This window comes from Tenrec ecaudatus, chromosome 14 (assembly GCF_050624435.1).
Source record: "Tenrec ecaudatus isolate mTenEca1 chromosome 14, mTenEca1.hap1, whole genome shotgun sequence".
NCBI classification, from domain to species: domain Eukaryota; kingdom Metazoa; phylum Chordata; class Mammalia; order Afrosoricida; family Tenrecidae; genus Tenrec; species Tenrec ecaudatus.
In genome coordinates, this window is record NC_134543.1 from 109,645,985 (window position 1) to 109,667,923 (window position 21,939).

Consider the following 21,939-nt stretch of genomic DNA (forward strand, 5'->3'; position numbering starts at 1 on the left):
AATACTCGGTACTCGACAATAACAAAATATGACCTAAGGGCTGCCCTCCAATAACTTGCATTCTAGTGGAAGTCAACTAGACATGTAAAGATCTTAAAAACTCTGTGCCAAGGCAGATATGTAGCTAAACGCTCACTGCCCTGGAGTCTATTCTGAGCAGACATTGCTAGACTTGACTGGAAGGTACAAATAGTACTGTAGGAATGTGGCTCCCTCACTGCCTTTGAGTCAGTGCTGACGGATATCAACCTCTTGTGGGTTTCTGAACCTGTGACTGTTTACGAGTAGAAAACACAGTCTTTCTCACACGTGGCTGCTGGTGGCTTTGAACTGCTGACCATGTTTAATAACTACACCACTAGGGTTCCACATTGTGGGAAGGTAACAGAGGTTAATTTGGATGAAGGGGTCCCAGGATGATTTCCTGGAAAATGCAGACAGGGTTTCCAGGCAGATGCTGGTGGCCAAAGCTTCCTGCTGAAAAAAGATGGTAAAGTGGAATGAGCCGGAATCGAAATCAGTGAGTTGGATCAATAGCTGAGCCACTTGAACTTGACCAACCCAGGTTTCCTTCTTGGTAAAATAGGGAGAATCCTACCAGCGCTGCCTTTATCCAGTTGGGATCCAACATGAGCCTGGGTAGCAGCGGCAGGGATGTCCTAGTAGAGATGGGATCCATCATCTCCATTGTGAGCTGAATGAAATCCATGTCACTCTCCTCTGATCACATGTCTGTGCTTTGTCTTCCTCTCCTCTCTGCCCCGCCCCCGCCTTGTGGCTGACAGCACACTTTCAAAAAATCGTGTTTTGGGGGTGACATTGACATCACATAAAATGAGCCCTGAATGCCAACAGTCCAGGGGCCTTTCCTGCGATCACGATGTTCGACCACCACCACCTCTGTCTAGTTCTGAATAAAACCCTTCAACCATGTCTTCCCATCCCCCCTACTCCCTTCAGCTCCTGGCAGCCACCAATGTGTTGCCTTTCTCTCTTCTGGATCTTTCCCACACACGGGCTCCTGCAACACGGGGCCTCTTGTGCCTGCTTTGTTCACTGAACACGGTGGGTTTTGAGTTTCGGCTCTATTGCTGCATCCACTGCACCATCTGTTTCCTTTGATGGCTCCGTACAATTCTGTTGTGTGGCTACATCACCATTTATTTATCCATCCATCTGTTGATGGACGTCTGGGCTGTTTCCACCTTTGAGCCATTGTTATAAAATAGGGCTGCCGTGAACTTGTGTGTGCGTGATCATGTCTGAGGTCTATCTTCTAGACTTTGGGTGTATTCCTCATAAGGGGTGGGGTCACAGCCCCATGAAGGTTGTTCTTTTGCAAATCAGCTGGCTGGCCCTCCTGTTGAAGGAAATGTTTTCACAGAGCCTCCTTCTGACTTGTCGGGCAGTCTACCGGAAAGATAATCCAGAACAGGTCACCAAAACATCACCTCTGCTTAGCGCTAACATACAGAGGGAGGCATAAGATCACCTACACACTGAATAAGTAAGAAGGTGCTCTCATAAGAACTTGCAATATCACCATGAAAGCAGGGGCCACCCGGCTCCCGTGGATCTGAAAGCTCAACGTGGCAAAGAGAGTCCACTTTAACCTTTCGGACAGACTCCCTGACCGTCTCCATCCCTCCTGTCTGTGATGAGGGAACTGCTGACCTGAACCATTGAAGGAAAACCTGGTTTGGGCTCTCGGGCCTGGGATTTGCCGTTTCTTCTGCTGGCCAGCTGGCCGGGGCCGGGCTGTGGACATACCTTCTCACAGATGCTTGGAAGGGCAGCTGACTGTTACAAAGGAGGATTATCGTTTCTCTCCTTTGTCCAAACCAGAGGACAGAGCACACAGCAATTAGCGGCTAATCGTGGCGCATGCTAGACACCCCTTCTCCCCGTCTGTCAAAAAGAGAAAATAAGACGAATCCCCTCCCCAGGGCACTTTTTACAGTTGCCACAGAAAAGCTTTTAGATGACTGTAAATTGCGCATTACCCCACAGCGGGCGGTACCCGGGAAGGTGGGTCCTAGCAGGGAGCTCTGAGGACAAATTCTAGCTGCCGCTGCTGCTGCTCAGGGGCCACCTCTGTATTGTTAGAGGTCTGCCTTGAAAGTGACATCTTTCAGTGGCCATCCTGGGGGAGATTGAGTGGACATTATACCGAGGGCCTGCAAATGTGTAGGCTCCCTTGCTGCTGAAGAGTGACAAGTTCATAAAAGCACTCTGAAATCTTCTGAATACGCCAGAAGAAGGCCTTTCTAGTGGAACCCAATTAGAGTCAAGCAGGCCTCTTTACAGCTCAATCCTGTAACTTCCTGGGTAGGGACAGCTGTGGGCCAATGGCCGCATCTTTGCCCTCCATGTTCAAGATCCTGGTTCAGTTCCCAGCCAGTGCACCTCACGCACAGCCATGACCCATCTGTCAGGGAAAGCTTGTGTCGCTGCTGTTGAACAAGTTTCTGCCAAGTTTCCAGGCAGAAGTAGAGTGGGAAGAAAGACTTGATGAACTCCTTGTTTAAAAAAAAAAAAATCAACCAATTAAGGAAAACTGCATGAATTTCAACCACCCAGTCTCACAGTATATGGGGCCACCATGAGTCTGGGGCCACGCCAGGGCAGCGACCACTTGTTGGGTGACCTCAGATAAGTTACTCAGCCTCCCTGGGCCCCAATTGCTTCACTAACAACATGCGTGTCAGAATCACAACCATGATTTAAAACAAGATTCCTTGGTGATCCAGTGGGTCCTTGGTGACCTAATGGTTCCTATGCATCCGGCTGTGGACCATCAGGTCGGTGATTCAAAAGTACCGGGTGCTCTCAGAGAGAAAGGTGAGGCTTGCCACTGCTGTAAAGAGTTACAGTTTCAGAAACCCACAAGAGCAATTTGATGGTAGTGAGTGTCTTTGGTGTTTGTTCTTTGGAACTAGATGAAATACCCACAGTCCCTGGCACCCCAAGAATAGACAGTCAGTAGCAATTGCTAAAAATAACTCCCGGGTTGCTTAAAGCATCCCATTTCCTGGACACAACTCAGTGCCTCCCCAGAGGTGCACAAACGCACGGCCTGTGGAAAGCATTCATGTTTGCTCTTCAAGGCATTGCAAAGGGTTCTGCAGAAACTGTTGTTTATTCTCCTTCCAAAGCGAAGGTGGTGGGGGCAAGGGAGAGGGGTGCATCATTTTTCACGTCACAGATAGAAAGTGTGAAACCTAGAAGTAGAAGACTAGCCTGGTGACACATAAAGCCAGTCTCAGAGCTACTGCCCCACTGACACCCCCACCCTCACCTCTATGCAAAGCAGCTGTATTCAGGGTCAGCCGCTCCCTTCTGAGCTTTAATACCATCCGTCTATTTTCCCCGAGTTTCTGCAGTTGATGGTCCTGAGAATCTTTGAAGCTTTGAGGAAATCACATGGGTGATTTGACCTTAAATCTCATGCCACTGGCAGAAGATTAATTGCTTAGACCTGGAAAGGGGCCAGGCAATGCTGGGCGGCTGAATAACAGCACCGTCTAGGGAGGAGACTGTCCTGACAGATTTAGTTAGCACATAATTGATAAATCTAGAGTTTGTATAGCTCGCTTCGCAGAGAGCTAAGGCAACAGGCTCGGAGAGCTGACCTTTACAGAATTCTTACCAGTATTTTGTAGCACTGAAGCTATGGATTCTACCCTCTTGCCAGTAATTGCTCGTTTTCTAAAGGCTCTGTTCTCAGAAGGCAAAAGATGACGGAAGCTGACAAGAGTGCCACCTTGCCCCACAGGAGCAAGGAGGCTCATCAGCTTGGTACAGTGCACTTGACTGGTCCCGGGGTCTTATTAACCCCAAATCCAATGTGAGTGGGAAGACTCCTGGGCTTCGCAGAGAGCTCGCGCTCTACTACCCAGCCACACGTTCACATGAACTCACGCAGTGGTGTCGCTGCAGAAAGGCTTGGCCATCATCTTCTATTAAGAGGAGAGCCAACTGGATGGAGCAGTTCTTCACTGGAACGCCTGGGGTCGCTGTGAGCTGGGATCCGTCCAGTGGGATTGGGGGCTATGGATTGTAGCCCCTCGTGTTGCTGCGCAGTGCTGTGGAGTCTGTTCTGACTCAGAGCGGATGTAGGGGCAACAGAAGGAAACGCTGGCTCGTCCGTCCTTCGCTGTCCTCACAATGGTCCCTGATGTTGGAGCCCTTTGCTCTAGTCACTCTTGTCCCTCCTTCTTGTTGGGGGCCTTCCTCTTTCACTGCTCTTCCCCTTAACCAAACACGCTGTCCTTCTCTGGGGATATCTGTCCTCTGACAACACGCCCAAAGTATACGAGACAAAGTTTCGAAATCCGAACTTCTAAGGAGCATTCTGGCTGTTTTTCTTCCAAGACAGATTTGTGTCTTTGGACAGTCCATGGTATTTTCAAGATTCTTGGCCAGCACCACAATTCAAATACATCGATTCTTCCTTGGTTTTCCCTCTTCAATGTTCAACTTTCACATGCATATGCGGCGATTGAAAATACCATGGCTTCAGTCAAGTGTAAGATGGCGGTGCAGCAAATTTACCCAATGCGATGCATCATTTGATCTCTTGACTGCTGCTCCCATGAGCATTGATTGTGGATCCAAGTGATAGAAAATCCCTGACAACTGTCATCTTTTCTCCATCTATCATGACGTTACCCATCGATCCTGTTCTGAGGATTCTGGTCTTCTTTACATCGAGTTGTAAGTCACACTGGAGGCTTCAACCCTTGATCTCAGCAGCAAGTGCTTCAAGTCCTCCTCCCTTAAAGCAATCAAGACTGTGTCATCTGCACCTCAGAGGTTGGTAATAAGCCTTCCTCCAATCCTGATGCCACAGTCGTCTGCATATACTCCGCTTTCTCCGAGTACTTGCAGATCGAATAAGTAGGGTGAGTGGGTACAACCCATACAGAGCTTCTCTGATTTTGAGGTCAGAGAGGACTCAGAGGGGGATTCAATGCACCCCTGAACAGTTAGAAACTTTTCATCACCCCCCGAATCCAGGGGAGATCAGAGGCAGACAGAAGCGTGGAGAAATGGTCTCAAACCCAGATCGGAAATCCTACACCGCTTAACTCTTGTGCAGACACTATAGTTGTGAGACCAAAGGGCTCCCAGGGTCCAGCTCTTCTTTCTATGGCTTTGGTCACCCAATGCAGACCCACTTCCTTGCTTCAATGAAGGAATCATTGGTGGATATTTTCCACTGTCATTTTTATTCAGAAAGCACAGTTTCTTGCAAGGCTTGGTCTTCTTTCATTTTTGCTCTCGAATTGTATGTTTCTATTCAGGAGGCATGGTGGAGTGCCTGATCAAAAGACATGCCGTGTCCTCCCAATGTTGCCACTTCCGGCCAGGTCGCATCTGACTCCAGCTTGTGTGACTTCCAGGGCACACGAGCTCCTGTGCACAGCTATGGTTTGCGTTTGGTGTGGGTTTTCTGCCGGCAATGAGTAAGATGGGATCCACAGCCTCCCGGTGGCACCGGCTGCTCTGAGGGAGAGAAAGATGTGGCAGTCTGCTTCCATGCCACCTGGAGCACCTTGCAGGCCAATTCCATATGTTCTGCTGAGTCACAATGAGCAGGAATGGCCTTGAGAGCAACACATCGTTATTCTTGCAATTACAAACCAGTGACTCCTTCGATGAGAACTTAATACATTCCACTGTCTTTCGGCGCTACTCCTCTGCCCCCCTGAGTGGAATTTACTATAATCACTCATAAAAATCTTCTCGTTCGTCATCCTTGGAACGTGGGTCTCACAAGCGCTGGACACATTCTCTCAGGGGAGGCAAGTCCCCGGGTATCAGGTCAGCGAGAAACAGGAAGACCTGCAGGAGGGGGATTGACACGGTGACCGCAACAAGGGACTCACACCTGACACCGATGCTCTGTGTACACAGGGAGGGGGCTCTGTAACAGCAGGCACGATTTTTAATATGAAGGCAGTTAGAGGATGGTTCCTAAAAACAATGTTGCTCTGAGTTCAGGAAGCGTCTTCTTTTCTCCCTCTTTGGGCAGATGAGTTGGAGAAGTTGGAGCAGGAGCGACTGGCCCTGGAAGCTGCCATCAAGGATAATGAGTGTGAAGAGGGCGGCGGCGGCCTCCGGGGCTTGTTCAAGAAGGCTGGCAAGTTGAACATCACTAAGGCAGCATCTAAGAAAGGTAAACCCTTGGGAACTCCTACAAGACTATAGGATGAGCCACTCCTTGGGCAGCGTTAGAGGTCAAAGGCTCGGTCATGGCATTTCTACCGAGGGGGTGGGTGGAATGTTTTGGAAAAGCAGAGCTTCTAAAGTGAGGGCATACAAAGAGGGAACATGCCAAGGCCATTGATGTGGCCATGTGACGCTGTTGTGCTGGTGACTGTTTCCGTGTGAATGATGGTACCTCACATGTACAAGGACGCACACTGCATATTAGAGGCTGGGAGCGTTGGGTGAAGGGAAGGTCGTAACGGTTGTCCTTCATCAGCATCATGAAATATTTTGCCGTAACCATCTTACTGGGGAAAAGCAAATCAACCACCTTTATTGTAAAGTAAGGATCTTTGTTTGAGAGACAGAGTGCTGACGTTGAGTGTCATGAAACAAGAAGCTTCTTAGATAAGATGGAGAGGGAATTGAGATTTAAGAGCCAATACCCCGACTGCTTTACCCCCTCTCCTTTCGGGGGACTGAGTATTGACTAAGAGAGCTAAATGGGCATCCAACCGGAACCACAAGAACAAAACAACAACAAAGGACTGTTTTCACAAACTAAAATGCTGGAGGTGGAAAGATATCTGTATCTTTCAGTGCTGTGTCACCAATCTCTCCTTTTGGGTATGTCCTTGGGGGCAAGGACCAAAGAATAGGAAAGCTTTACTTCGTTTTAGGTTTGTTTTTAAGTTTTAGCAACCAGGGGATTCAAGCATTGGATTGTTTAAAGACTGCCTTCTCTCCACACTGTAGTTTAGAATTTGAGGAGGTGCGCAGTGACCTCTGCTGGTCGAGTATTGCAATGTTACGACGTGTTTGGTTATTTTTCCTTGCACAAGTCACAAGTGTTGTATTCTGGTGGGAGGCTGCAGGGAGATTACTTCTCTCTGAGAGTCTCCAAGACTAATAGCAGGATCCAAGTTGAGACTTAGCAGGTGTCAGGTCTGGGCTGTCAGAGCCATGTAAGAAGCTCAGCACTTGCAAAAAGTTCTAAATTCTGTTTGTTTCTTGCTCCCTTCTGTAGCCCCCGGATGACATTTCACTTGTGATATAATACTTGACATATGTATTGGCAGAACGTTCTGGCGATTCCAACATCGCCTCTCTGTGTACCCAGAATATCCCACAGGCTGCAGGGATATATATTATTCCCCACTCACCTTAAAGTGATAGTTTCTAGGAAAATGCTTAGTTCTAAAACTGGAAGTGCATTAGGACTCCCTGGAAGTGAAAATTAGAATAAGATTGTTCTGGATGCTAAGCCTGGTCCACTTTTCTTTACAATGGTTTGTTTCACTCCTGAGATCCCGTAAGTATCCCTGGCACCTGTTCTGTTCAGTGGCACCCTCTGAAAAAGCAATAGGAAACTCCGACGTAAGAGCAGTGTTATTCTGGTTGGAGGGTAGGGGGCATTCAAGTTGGTTTTGTTTTTTCATGAAAGATGGGTTTGCTGCTCATACGTGGAGCCTGTTTCGGCAGCACATTACTTGCTTTGGCAAATGCATGCATCCCTGAAAGGCAGCACGCTCGATCAAGCAATCAGGGCACCCACACTAAAGGAAGAGCAACCGCGTTTGAGTTCTAGATCAGGACAAGCCTCGCTTCCAGGCATGCGTGCAAAGGCCTCTGCCGACTGGGATGTGCATTTAAGAGATGCCAGACGCTCACTTGTTCTGTCAATAAGCGTTCTTTCCCTCTCAGTGGTGTGAGGACTATGGAAACAATGTAACTGCTTCAGAACTACAGAACCCCAGACACGGAAACAGCAAAAGACAGAACCCGGCATCTTCAGAACCTCTGAGATCAGAGAGGAGGCGCTGAAGAGGCTGTCAGGTCCTCTGTAAGCAGCACACTGACACCGTCGCTCTGAAAGAGAGCAAGCTTCCAACGCTGTAGCAGTGAGCAATAGTGTCTAGAGTGTGGCAGAGAAGCCCCTGTGTAATTAATGTGTATGTAATAACAAACATATCAATTATTTTATGGGCACCCTTAATTATAACTCAAGTAGTGGTATTTTGGCTTCCCGTATTTCCTAGTCATTTCCCATGTCCTGTGCAGCAGTTCACAGTGGTCAAGCGACTTCCCCTTCGCTTCATGTGCTTCTTGAGAGGAAAGCAGAGGAGGAAGTTAGCACGGCCTTTGGGCCAAAAGGCCATGGAGCGCACGATCCTCCACCAACCTGCGGAGTCCACATGCTCACGGACTTCATGAACTCAAAGCAGTGAATTCCCTGTGCCAGGGAGACCTCAGCCCCCAGGGACACAATCCCCACAGGCTCTACTTTCAAATACATCTCAGAGGGTGAAGTCGATTTAGATGTGACCCTTGGAGAAAGTGGGATATGTTAGCAATGGTCTCAGATCCTTTGGCAATGCCCCGTGCCTGCACAAGAATTCCAAGCTGGGCATAGAGTCCTAGATGCCCGAAATCCATCTACCTCTTTGTCACGGAAACTTTCATAAAACATCCAGTCTCAATTTTTAAAAAATTAACGATTGAGGGTGAACTCCATCAGGAGGAGATTCAAGCTTTTTCGCTCCTTTTCAAAGAACAGAGATTCGTGTTTGTCCCTAAGTGTATATTGAAAAGCACACACATATAAATTCACGGCACGTCCTCTGCTGTCATCGATGGATTTATTGGAAAGCCACTTTGTTTCTGTCCTCGAAAGACAAATAGATGCATCGCTTTCTCTCTCGTTTCAGACAGCAGCATTAACACGATCCAGTCGCTGCATGTCGGCGAGTTCAACCAGAAGCTGGTGGAAGCCAGCACCCAATTTAAAAAGAAGCAGGGGAAAGGCACAATTGATGTCTGGTGGCTGTTTGACGATGGAGGTAAAAAAATGAAAAGGAATTCAGAACATACTCCAGGGAGCTGGGCTTCTATGCTGGTAAATCTAGCTACCAGCCTGGGAAGGTATCTGAACATACCAGTTAAAGAACCACATGCCTGTGGTCTCTAGAGGTTTCCAATTACTGAGGAGCTGCGCGTGATGGGTGTGTGTGTGTGTGTGTGTGTGTGTGTGTGTGTGTGTGTGTGTGTGAATAAAGAGGCCGGGCAATCCAGACGCTCTCAGTTAGAGACTCATCCCTCCTGTCGCCATCTACTCTATCCCAGGGTTGACGCTCCTTATCCCCTACATCCTGACGATCAGGAAGAAATGGAAAGACTGTAAGTTAAGAATCTACGTGGGAGGGAAGATCAACCGCATCGAGGAAGAAAAAATCGCGTAAGCAACTTGTCGCTCCTACACGGCTAGGTCCTCCAACATGCTTTTGATTTCAGTGGTCTCTGTAAAGAACTTGGAGATGCAGTAGATTTAAAGACAGAGCTACCACGAGAGGCCTTCCGCTCCCTTGGCTCGCTGGTCAATGAATTATCTGTGTCATTTTTTTTCTCTAATCACTGGGAATCTACCACGGAATGCTCTCTGCCATCTTGAAGGAGAGGATCATGAGTGTGTGTAGTGTTTATTTCCTTCTGACCAGTAGGTTTCTCCAAGAGGGGGACACCTGAAGACATTTTCCCCCCAATTGTGACTTCTGGGAGATCCTCACTCATCTGGGAATTCAAGCGAGGCTGAGAACCCTATCCGGGGGTCTTCGTTTCAGCCCTACCACCTACTGGTTCAAATCCTTTGCAAAGGTTACTAAACATAGTTAGCTGGGTCTCCAGGTTCCCACTGGTAGGTGAAAAGCATTTAAATGAAGGGCTATAGAGATCCAATCTAATTTCTTTTTTGCCCTACATTGTGTGAGCCTGGACCTGCCTCATAATTTAGGCCGGGAGAGCTGGTAGGCAGGTGTGAGAATAGTAAGCTCCCAGAGACCACGGTAGATTCAGAGGCCTCAGGTGGGAATCTGGCATGATTGTAAGCAATCCTCGATCCTGCCTGGAGGGTGTAAACCCTAAGCCCTTCCCCATGAGCCACACCGTAACGATAAGCCAGCCGTCATTTAGGAATCCTCCCACTCTTTTCCTTCCTCCTAGGAGAATGTCACTGTGTTGATTTTCATATGGATATTAATGTATGGATGTGAATATATTCATATTATGTTTTTTAATTTATGTTCTCTTCAACTACCTTGAAGTTTACCCCCAAAATTCTATTATCTTTCCATCTCACTTTTCCATGGGCTTTTTGAAGCCCTTTTATAGAATAGTCACATGTGTTAAAATGATATATGTTTAAGTTATCTTAAAGAAAGTTACCATCCAATAGAAATGAATATGGGGGTTAGAATAATTCATATTTTCTTCAAACCTCTAGGACTGTATAGGGATGTTGAAAACCTCCAGGATTGTACAAGGACAACTCATAAAACCAAAAATGGTTTGCGGAATACCTAATAGTATGCCATCAATGTTAAACTTTTTGATTGGAAAAAAAAGTACTCCAATTATAGGAGAGAATGTCCTTGTTTGGAACTGACTAAAATATTTAGCGGAGTGGGGCATGATATCCACCACTTATTTTAAAATGATACGCAGATAGGTAAATAATCCTCCGTCCTCCCCCAAAAGGATGGCTGTTGGATAGATCCCGAGTCATAGGACAGAGTAAAACTGGCCTGCAGGGTTACCGAGCTTACACATCCCTACAAAGGCAGACCGACCCATCTTTCTCCCAGGAGCAGGTGGCCTTAACCAGTGCACCACCAGGATTCCTCAGATAGGGAGAGAGCTAGACACAAGAAACGTCATAAGTGAGACGGACCTGTTGGTGAGTTGGAGTTCTTGGTAGTATTCTTTCAACTTTTGGGTACCTTTGAAATTGTCTAAAAATTATTCATTGGACAATAAACACCCTCCAACATATCATCATAGAATGAATTTATCTTTGTATTCGTTTGACAAGAGTTTGTCAGTATAACACGATATAAATGGCCCAGCGCCGTCAGTAAGTGGACACATCTGCTCTCTTTCGTTCAAATGGTAAGAAAACATGGTCAGACACATTGGTGACTCTCCTTGAAACGTGGATGTGTAGCAGGTTTACTGTGGCAAGTGTCTGAGTTTCCCAAGTTTCAGTGTGTCTTCTCTGGAGCAGCGTGGCCCACTCTTAGTGTGTCTGTCGAGTACGGCAATGAAAATCAAACACTAACCAAAGCCTTTTAGGTAAATTAGCTTGTCTGACAGCATAGTGGAAACGAGACATGATTGCTTTTGATATCTTAATTCAAACGCCACCCCTCTTTGGTTGAAAACAGTTAAAAACGCAGTGATGAAGTGCTCCTCTCTTCTCTTTCCAGGATAGCTTCTCTGCTGAGCAAATTTAGGATAAAATTTGCAGAAATCCATATTATCGGTGACATCAACGTGAAGCCCCACAAGGAGAGGTATGAAAGATTTCCTGAGAACCATTGTTCACCCAGGGGACCTCCTCGTTCTCACTCCTGCGGATAATCAGAGGATGAAAACTCAATGTGTTTGCGATAAAGGCTTCCTGATAAACCATTAAAAAAAAGAGGGTTAAAGTCATCCTGACACAAAGTTGTGGAGGACATGAGGATGGGAGAAAAGATTTCATGAGGAAGATCGGCTGGAGGGTGGAATTGTTAAGACCCGGGAGCAGGAGCCACAGGCCAGGTGATTTCGTCTGGAGCAGTCTGCAAATTTTCATTAGGCGAAGCGCAGTTAAGAGGGGAGATCTGGTGGATGTGGAAACAGTTGATCTCTTCTTGGAACTCACGGCACATACCTTCTCGGGCCATTTTAGCTGCTAGGTACTAACAAATTGCCACCAAATTGGTTCCAACTGATGAGTACCCCATCTGAGTCAGCGTGGGATGTAGCTTCCTAGGGTTTCATGGCCATCACCTGTTAGAAGCAAATCAGGGGGCCTTTCTTCCAGAGTGCTTCTGGCTGGGTTTGAACTGCCAGTCTCGGTCGTTGAGAGCTGGGCACCCAGGACTTAGTACCTATGAACTTCTGGGAGGCTTCAACCCATTTAAGCTGGCATAGGAATGCATTCGTGCCAAAAGAACAAAGAAAGCTGAAAAATTGCAATCACATTTCTTTCAGCGTCTCTTGAACCTACGGGAATTGCTAAATTTATAAAAGCCATGGTATGTAAAATCAGTTTGTAGAGCCTTCCGTGGGCGTAAGAAGTTTGTCTGGAGATCACAGCTGGCTATCAGTTGAGGGGACTGCTTCAAGTGAAAGCATTTCAGAAACAGTGACCAAATGTGTCCAGTCATGTTACCCGTTGCACCGGAGTGTCACTCAGTACCTATGAGTTGGTGTGGAGTGACACGGCAGATCTCCCAAGATCCTGTCTCCTCTCTGGCCTCTCTGGCCTCTCCCACTCCTGCTGACCAGCAGCTTTTCCTGGCCATTCATAAGGGGTTGCAATTCCAACCCTCACGCTTCTCCAGTCTTCTAGCGATGTGTTGTTACACTTATCAGCTAACTGAAAAATATTCAGATTGTACACACATTCTTACTGACATCACGCCCAAGTTGAAACTCGTGGGTTGGGAAGGCATCACGATTCAATTCACCGAGGCTGGAGGGTCTGTGAACATGGCTTTGAAATGGTCAGTTAACGATCACTTTCACTCGGCTAAGAAAGCTGCAATTCACAGGGGTGACTTGAGTTATTAGCTTACCGTATTTCCTTACAGCAGACATGCCGCAGATGTCTTGCATTGCTATATTTCTGCAACCACCAAGACTGGAGGCATCTTCCGGACACCTTTCCATTCTCCTTGGTAAATGGAATTGACATTGTGACGGCACTGGGCCGGCATGCGAGAGTCTCATGCAGGTGCCTCTTTGCACTCAAAGAATCTGAATTCCAAGTGATTGACTCTTGGAATTTGTAATGTTATGATCAAAAGGCCTCCAACTGGTAGAAATACAATTCTCGTCTATAAGAAAGCAGGTCCTATGGTTCCTTGTCCTGTATCACTGGATAACAGGGCAAAGAGTGCCTCTGTTCCACAAGGATGGGGCCTACTCCTTACCTACTACACATGACCCATTGCCATCTACTCCTTGGGTCGGCAAAGTATGGCTCCCAGGCTATTATTCAGATAAGGGCGACTATTTGTTAATTAAAAAATCTATTTATGGCTCTCAAATAACTTTTAAATTGTTGGGAAGGATAGGATTGGTTCAAAACTTTGCCGACCCCTGGTCTCGTTGATTCCAATACACAGTCACCGATAGGAAAAAGTCGAGCTGCCTCATGGGATGGCCAAGACTGTGCTCTAAGAAAGCACCCCTGCACAATCCTCATACAGAGCCACTGGTACATCGGAACACTGACGTTGTGTTTAGCAGCTGGGTGCTTAACCACAATGCCACCAAACCAAACCAGTGCTTCCAAGTCATAGGATTCATTGCCCCTATAGGACAGAGTAGAAGTGCCCATGGGCTCCCAGAGGTTAACTCTTTGCAGAAGCAGAGTGCCTCGTTGCTTTCCTACAGAGCTGCCGGTGAGTGTAAATCACCAACCCTTTGGTTAGCAGATGAGTCCTTGGCCACTTCCCTCCCAGCACTTCCTCAATGCAAGGCTATTTTCGGTATTTTCTGTTATCTAAGAGCCCGGGTAGTGCAGTGGGTGACACATTGGGCTGCTAACTCCAAGGTTGTTAGTTCAGGCCCACTAGCCACACTCCATGGGAGAACGATAAGCTTTCTAGATCCGTAAAGAATTACAGCCTTGGAAACCTACAGGGACCGTTCTACGCTGTCTTATAGGTTTGCTGAGTCAGAATCGACTCGGTGGCAGTTAGGTGGGTGTTTGGAGAAATTCCGTGTCCTCCAACTGACTCTAGGTTTCTGTAAGCCACGTCTTAGCGCGTGTGACAAGTCAGTCACCAAAGCCCTTGTAACAGATTCATCTTGCTGTTGCTTGCCTTATCAGAGCAAGAGCCATCTGTGCTTGGCAATGGATCGGCTGCTATCTTCCCTTGCCTCTTGATCTATCCATCAGGTTTCACCACCAGCCCCTTGTTTCCTTCCTTCCTATCATGTGGAGCTCAGCTACCACGATCACTGCCACGTTCTGCCCATCCTCTGTCTCCCACTCTGCGGATGTTGACAAACTGCTTCCACTTACCGCTCTTCCTTTTCCTCATGCTCGCGGGCCACGGGCGGGCTGGCCGCTCTGTGTCCTGTCACTCCCGCCCTTCCCTTTGTAACCTCTTCTCCAGACGGGCAACTCGATGGCCATTAGTGAGAAACAAAGCTGCTGGAATTCTTACTTCTGCCCTGTTTGATGTTTAGGTGCCATTTGAGCTTGATGTTTCTCCCAGGCGCTCATGATCCTGTAATGAAGGGGAAAGTAAATTGGGTATCGTAATATTGGAGATTTCCCCCACTGACGTTTCAAGGTCTTGTAGAAAATGCAAGGTAATAATCATAGTTCTCTGTTTGAACTGGAATGAAAGAATGGAGCTCATGCAAAGATATGGGGTCTGCAGGGAGAGGTGCGCTGGGAGGGCCATCCTTTCTTCAGCCTTCTGCTCTGACTGATGATTTTATTGTTATTACTATTACTGATGCCATAGTGCTTCATAGAGCAGTCACATGCTGATGTTGGCGATGGCTGGTCCACTGCACGGAGGTAATGGCATCTTAGAGCAAACCAGGAACAGTCTGTAAGCATCAGAGATGGCCTCTGATAGCACATGGTGCACCTTGATCATTAGGAAAAGGCTCTGGAAGTCCAGTTAGAGAAAGAACTCTTCCCCAGGGCTATCATAGCCCGGGGTCCAGGAACCAGGCCTAGCAAGTGGAGCGCTTGCTCTGTTTCCAGATCCCACATGGGCCTTCTGGACTGAACAGCCCTTATCTGCCATGAACAATTATCCTTTGACCACTCTTTTTTTCGTGGCCACTCAATCACCAGGGGCTCCATCCCATTGGAAGTCGTTTGTCAACGATCCCCATGATTGAGGCCAATGTTACATGCCCTCAAGTTACCTTTACTCGCTCTCTCCACTGACTACCCATTGAGCATCCTTGGTTTGGGTGCAGACCCTTTGTCATGGAGACATTGTCTAGAAGGACGGCAGGGCAAGAGTGAAATGGAGTACAAAAGCAAAGTTAATGAGAAACTAATTGAGCCAGGAGGCTAAATTTCATGTTTTTATTGTACAGGCAGAATTTCATATTTTTATTGTACAGGCAGAATTAAAAGTCATGGGCCAAAAAAAGACAAAAATCCTTAGATGGAAATCAAAGAGGAACTAGAAGCAATTAACTAGATACTTTAAGGTTGATAAAGTAGTCACAACAAACAACTACTACATTACTTTAAGAAAAGAAATCTTAAGTGAACTTAGGGGGAAATGTTTTAGCAATTAAACACTTGTTTGAAGCTTTGCTTTTAGAGGAGCAAGGATGAGAAAAGCAGGACAGATAACTAGTTAATTTTCAAAAATGAATTGCTTCTCACCTATGTTTAATAAGAGGCCATACTTGGCTTACTCTAGGATAAATTAAAATTTACTTATTAGAAAAATCAGGATTATATGGAACTGAAAGTTTGAGCCGCCTTAGGTAGGAGAATGGGAACATAATGCACAAGATAAAGACAAGTCTGAAGGTGAACACGTTGCAGATGAGGACGGGCGAAGATCAGTCTGAACCAAACTAAGAGAAATGGACAAATACAACTCACGGTGTCACTTAGCAAGGATCCCTCATGGCACGATTGGGTAAGCCTTGGTCTACTGGCAAATCCAACCTACCAATCCCTCTGAAGGAGACAGCTGAGGCTCTCTGCTCCAATAAAACATAAACTCAGAACCCCTAGATGGATAGGGTTCCTGTAAGTCCATGCTGGCTCAGTGGCTATAGGTTTTGTTCTGTTCTGTTCTGTTTTGGTGTCCTTTGCAAGTTTCAGTTGTAAGTAAAAGAAAACCTGCCTCAATCATCATGACCTGTTATTGTGTGTCATAGAATTGATTGCAGTTCACAACAAGCCTACAGGACAGAGTAGAACTATCCCATGTGACTTCTTAGACTGTAATCTTTATGGAAGCTGATTATCCGATGCTTTCCCCACGGAGAAACACTTCTCAAGAAGTCAGTGTTTTCTAAATCTACGACATGAACTATCTCTTTGTCCCCTTTACAAAGGCAGACTGGTGGGTAAAACGCTGCTCTTTTGTTTTCTTTCAACTGAAAATCCTTAATCAGACCAACTGATGAGATCATTGAATTCACCGCTTCATCGTTTCATTTTTTAACTGACCAGTACCCCCATTCTAGTTATGGCTCATCTCTGTGTTACTAAATCATAAGTTCCATTAAATAGAACCAAAGACAAGTGTTCAGGTTTGAGATTCTCTGAAAATGACACACTGAAGGCAGCTATGGCCATATGTTCCACGTTCCCCTCTGTGCTATTGTTTTAAAACGAAATTTGAGGTTCTGATAAAAGGCAAGAATGAGATTTTCCAACAATTTCAAAATTTTTCTTCAGCTCTAAGGTACTGCTCCTAGTTTACCATCTACTCAATTTCTTTTCATTTTCTCTAAAATGGCCTCAGACTTCTTTCTTAAAATATTGCTGGAATTGTGAGATAAAATAATAATTTATAAATTATTAAGGGTTCATGAGGGAGGGGGAGCAGGGAAGGAGGAGGAGGGGAAAAAAGGAAACCGAGCTGATTCCAGGAACCCAAGTGGAAGGTGAATTTTGAGAATGATGAGGACAACGAATGTATAAGGGTGCTTTACTCAATTGATGTATGTATGGATTGTGATAAGAGTTGTATGAGCCCCAATAAAATCATTTATTAAAAATATAAAAACCAAAAACGAAAAAGATATATATATATATATACATATATATATGTATATATATATGTATATATATATGTATATATATATAGCTGAATTTTGACGCGTCCCCTGAAGTACGCCTGACTGATAGTTATTTGAGAGCCTCGGATGATATCAGACACGAGAAGGAAACTTACGCAGTTCCTGCCGTCAAGTCCATGCCAACTCCTAGAGACCTAAGACAGGGAAGAATTGTTCCTGTGGGTTTCTGAGACGATAGCTGTTTAAGAGTCGAAAACCCCATCTTTCTCCCCCCAGAAGGACTATGGTAGCATTATTTGCAACGAACCTCCAAATTGTTCTAGAACTCTTAAACTCGAGGGGGTGGACTACAGGTGAGGAAGCCCTGTTGAGCTCCCAGAGACCCTAGCCCCTCTGCTACACTCAGTCATGAATGTCTCCATAAACAGTTGCAAACTCATTTACAGTCTCAAATGTCTGCATTATAACTGTCTTTTATGATGCTATGCAGAAAATAATCTTTTCAAAATAACCACAATCTCTGTGTTTGTGTGTTGAAACTCAGGATCTAATATCTAGTAAGCTACCAAGACCTCAGACATGTTGGGTCCTTTCCTTGATTAGGGAGGCTAGACAGCACTATAGCCACGGTTTCACTCACAGTAAGTTCCCTGCGAAGATAATTCGTTAAAGAATATGTGACAGGTCTGATTCCACAGCCAATAGAACCACTCATACCTGGGGTATCTGTGAAATAATGAGTTAGCTTCCTGCCGCGAAGCCTCCTTTTTCAATGTATTTTCAGCTGGAAAATCTTTGAAGAGATGATTGAACCATACTGTCTCCATGAAAGCTGCAAAGATTTAGCCACCGCTGAGAAATTAAAAAGAGAAAATCCTTGGAAAATTACAGATGCAATGTTGGATACAGTCAAGGAAAAAGTAAGGACTTGTCTTCCCTAATTTTTAATTTGCCATCTAACTAGCTGAATAAAGAAAACAGTGATTGACTTAAAGACCCAGAAGTAATGAATCTACTAGAGAACTTCATCTTTTAGGATCCCGGGTTTCTGCATTTCTCAGGCGCTTTCCAGTCACCACACTGGATATGGAAATACAGACTCAGAAAATGTGTGTTCACTTTTTGTAATAAGTCCATTCATTTTTTGAAAATTAAAAACATGTTTAGGTATATACTATAAAGTCGCATTTCAAATTTAATTTTAAAGGACAGGACACGTGTCTGGCACTCCGTATGTGTCCAAAGTTGATAGATACAGGGAGATTGACTCAATATAAGACAATGACAAAGAATTTTAGCCTGAAGATGATCACTGATGGAAACAAAAGTAGGATGTAGTTGATCAATGTATATGAGAGGATGGATGAGATGCACGCTGTAGGGTGGATATAAAATGCTAAGTTTCTCTCTAGAGCACACTAAGGTGGGAGTTACCCCCATCTGGTCCAATCACAATGAAATTGTAGTATAGGATTGCGAAAAGAGCAAGGACTCAAAGATCAGGTAGACAAACTGACATCTGAATGGGCCATTCAGAGAAAAGAACCTTTAAATGTCTAAGTCTAAATTAACTGCCCACAGAAGTTACATTTGGGACAAACTCAAGTAAGCCATGCTAAAATGTCTTTCAGATTTAGTGGAAAATTCACTGGACCCGGAATCATAAACTCTGTCATTCTTTGTAAAACTTGGTAATTCTACCAAAGATTTATTTTCCCATTCAATTGAGTAAGTCACTCGATTTTAAAATCCTGATTTTGGAATCAATGAAAAAGAATAATAAATGCCAGGGATGGAGTGATTTTGCGGAGTGAGTTTTTAGGCGATTTTGTAATGGAAGCCAGTTCCCTGTCCTGCAAAACATATTGAGGCTCTTCAAGGACAGGTCTTGGGAGAAAGATGCCACCGTTGCACAAGCCCACAGGATAGTTCTACTCTGTCCTGCGGAGTTGCCCAGAGTCGGATATGTCTGGACAGCAGTGAGTGAGCTTTTAAGGACAGATAGACCATAAATATCATCTGTGTTCATCAGGATATCAATTTAGTAGGAAAAGTAGGTCGGTATTCAACCCCAAGCCTTCCCCTCCCAAATCTGGCCATTCTAATATACATATATTATTAATATATAATACATATTAATATATACATTGCTATTATTTTTGTGGTTTGATCTTTCTCCCTAAAATATAACAGCTCACTATGGCTCCACGGCCACCTGAGCTGGCTGTTTACATTTCTAATATTCCTCATGAGATTTTTAAACACCTGAAGTTTTCAAATCTGATGCAATAAATCAATTTTTAAATGGGGGTTTCTTCTGTCCATCTATCATTTGAGGGCAGATGATACATTCCCATTCAGATATTCTGCTCGAATGGTCTCCAACCAATTCTGTTATCCACAGAGTTACCGCCAAGTTCGCCTGAATGAACTCTTACAGGAGCACTCAAGAGCCGCGAACCTCATTGTCCTGTGAGTACCATCGCAGACATTCAAGAACGCTTTGGGGGGAATCTGATGGTCAAAGGGTGAGCCGACGTAGAAGCTGATGGCTATGCAACTGGAAAGGGACAAGATTTTCAGCATGTGACATTTGAGTAAGCGAAGGAAATGAGTGTCACTGTGTGTGACGCTCAACTGTGCTACACGTGAGTCTTTGGCACTTGGGGCCCGGGGACATGAGAAGTCTCCCTTCCATCATGGGTGACCCACCCACAAGGGCAGCGGATATGCCCATCTAGAACTCAGGTTCCTCTTTAAGGCAATGCCCCAATGTTCCTGGGACCATGGAACTCTCTGCTTAGCCAGTCCCAACTCTGCCACTAGACTGTTCGGCCTCCACCTTGGGGAGGTCCTTCTGAGGCTGTGGAGACATCTTCCCCAAAAAGCTGGGAGAAAAAAGCCAGTTTATTTTTTGTGTGGGTTTTTTTTCCATGTCTCCTCTTTTTCCCCCTAGCCCCAACCGTGTTAGGGAGGTGCCATGAGAAAATATCAGTATGTCTTAATTTATGTGGAACTATCTAATTAGCTCAATTTGGAACTGCCCGACTTTCACATCTCTAATTTGCTCCTATAGGTTTCAAAGCAAGGTCTAGTCTGTAAGACTATGATAAGATATTGGAGAATACTATCCCAAATTGGGTGGTAGGCTTCAAATGACTGGTTTCTGAGGTTTCTCCCAAATATAAGAACCTTTTAGCTATTTGGAAAAAATAACTTCCACCAAAGTATGTGGACGGTGGGGAGGTGAGAGTGGGGCAACTAGGATTAGTTGATCAAATTCTCGATCTAAAGAAAAACTAGAAATTGTAGTTTCGTTTTTTGTCATGTACAGTGAATAAATATATATTTCTGGTTATAAATTAGCGCCATCAAGTTGAGGCTAACTCACAGTGGCCCTATAGGACAGAAAGCCGCATCTTTTTCCCTCTGTGTGGCTGGTGGTTTAGAACTGCCGACCTTATAGTTAAGTAGCACTACTTCTACCCACTATACCCCCAGCACTCTATATCTGTATTAGAGATAATTATTTACATGATCTTAGAAGTCCACCAGTTTAGAATATACTAACACAGAGACCCTCTGCCATTCCAAATCAGAATTGATCTGATGACAGTGGACTCTTTGTGCTAATAGATCGAAGGGGGTGGACTTGTCAGAGGCGATTGGTCTCCGTGGAAGCCGGCAGCCTCATCTTTCGACCACAGAGAGGAGGACGGGTTTGCACTTATCAACAGGGCCATGCACTAGAGATAATGTCAGTACTATCACTTTTTGCAGAGGTGGGGTGGGGTATGCATGATTCCAATCACTGGCTGGACGTCCTAGTGCCCTCGCTATCCTGACTCGTTGTTCTTCTCCGGTGCCCAGGAGCCTTCCAGTGGCGAGGAAAGGATCTATATCGGATTTGTTGTACATGGCTTGGTTGGAAATCCTCACGAAGAACCTTCCTCCTGTCTTACTCGTCAGAGGAAATCACAAAAACGTCCTGACGTTTTACTCTTAAAGAGAGAAGTTTCGAGCGCATTTTAATTTTAGGTATGAATAATTAAGAAAGAAGCTCCACTCTTTATGTTTGAATATGACCTGCGTATATGCAAACCTTGGGACACTATTCTGTCTGGGTCTATCTTCTCTTTGTTTTTGTTTTTTTATTTAGTAAATGGGAGCTTTCTTTTTCTACAATTTAGGAGCATTTGAGAGCATTGTGACCCCTGAAAGGAAACAAGCAAACGAGTTTGTCATTGATATGGTGAACAATCAAGGAAATTAATCAAGTCCATGCTGACTTATGCCCACGAACGCCACCAACTTGGTTGTAAGCTTCTTCAAGCAAACGTAATCATTTGCTTCCACACTGTTTGCTTCTAGAACCTGAATAGGCTTCAGCCCACAGCAAGTTCTCAATAAATGCTTATTGACAGCCTGGTATTGTAGCCATGGGGGGTTATCAAAGGTAAAGACCAAACTTGGCAGGAAACATTATTATTCTTGGCCTCCTGAGAAGCTTATGCCTACAAAGAAGATTTGAAAATCAATAACTGAAAACTTTAAGCAGGACTGAGTCTACAAGCATTTAAAGCGGTTGCCTAAATAAGGTGTTTAAATGTAATACAGGTTACATACTTAGAGTGATCATTAATAATGTACGGCTTGAATTTGCTGTTGACTGAAAAGCATATTTGCTGGATTATAAGAAAACATCCATTGCAACTACATGCAATAGAGTCTCTTCTTAATATACAAACTTTAATTGTCCTCACTACTAAATAGTTTAAGATTTCCATCATGGTATTACTTTGCATATTGTTTTCTAATTAAGGGCTTAGCACAGATGAAATCTTTATAGACATCTCATTGAAATCCAAGTACCACAAATTTTCAGATCATTCTTAAGACATATACCCTGAATCACACACTCAGTTATTTTATATA

General features: G+C 45.0%; 1 protein-coding gene across 3 annotated transcripts in view; it reads left to right on the plus strand.

Moving 5' to 3' along the window:
• The window catches only part of SLC12A1 (solute carrier family 12 member 1), a 99,630-nt gene extending 78,620 nt beyond the window's left edge, over positions 1–21,010 (plus strand). For all 3 annotated transcript variants that reach the window (XM_075530687.1, XM_075530685.1, XM_075530686.1), the window contains exons 20-26: positions 6,038–6,181; positions 8,922–9,053; positions 9,337–9,448; positions 11,472–11,558; positions 17,789–17,924; positions 19,409–19,476; positions 20,875–21,010. In XM_075530687.1, the coding sequence (XP_075386802.1) occupies positions 6,038–6,181; positions 8,922–9,053; positions 9,337–9,448; positions 11,472–11,558; positions 17,789–17,924; positions 19,409–19,476; positions 20,875–21,010 (815 nt within the window). The remainder of the gene's footprint in view (positions 1–6,037; positions 6,182–8,921; positions 9,054–9,336; positions 9,449–11,471; positions 11,559–17,788; positions 17,925–19,408; positions 19,477–20,874) is intronic.
• The last annotated feature ends 929 nt before the right edge of the window (positions 21,011–21,939 follow it).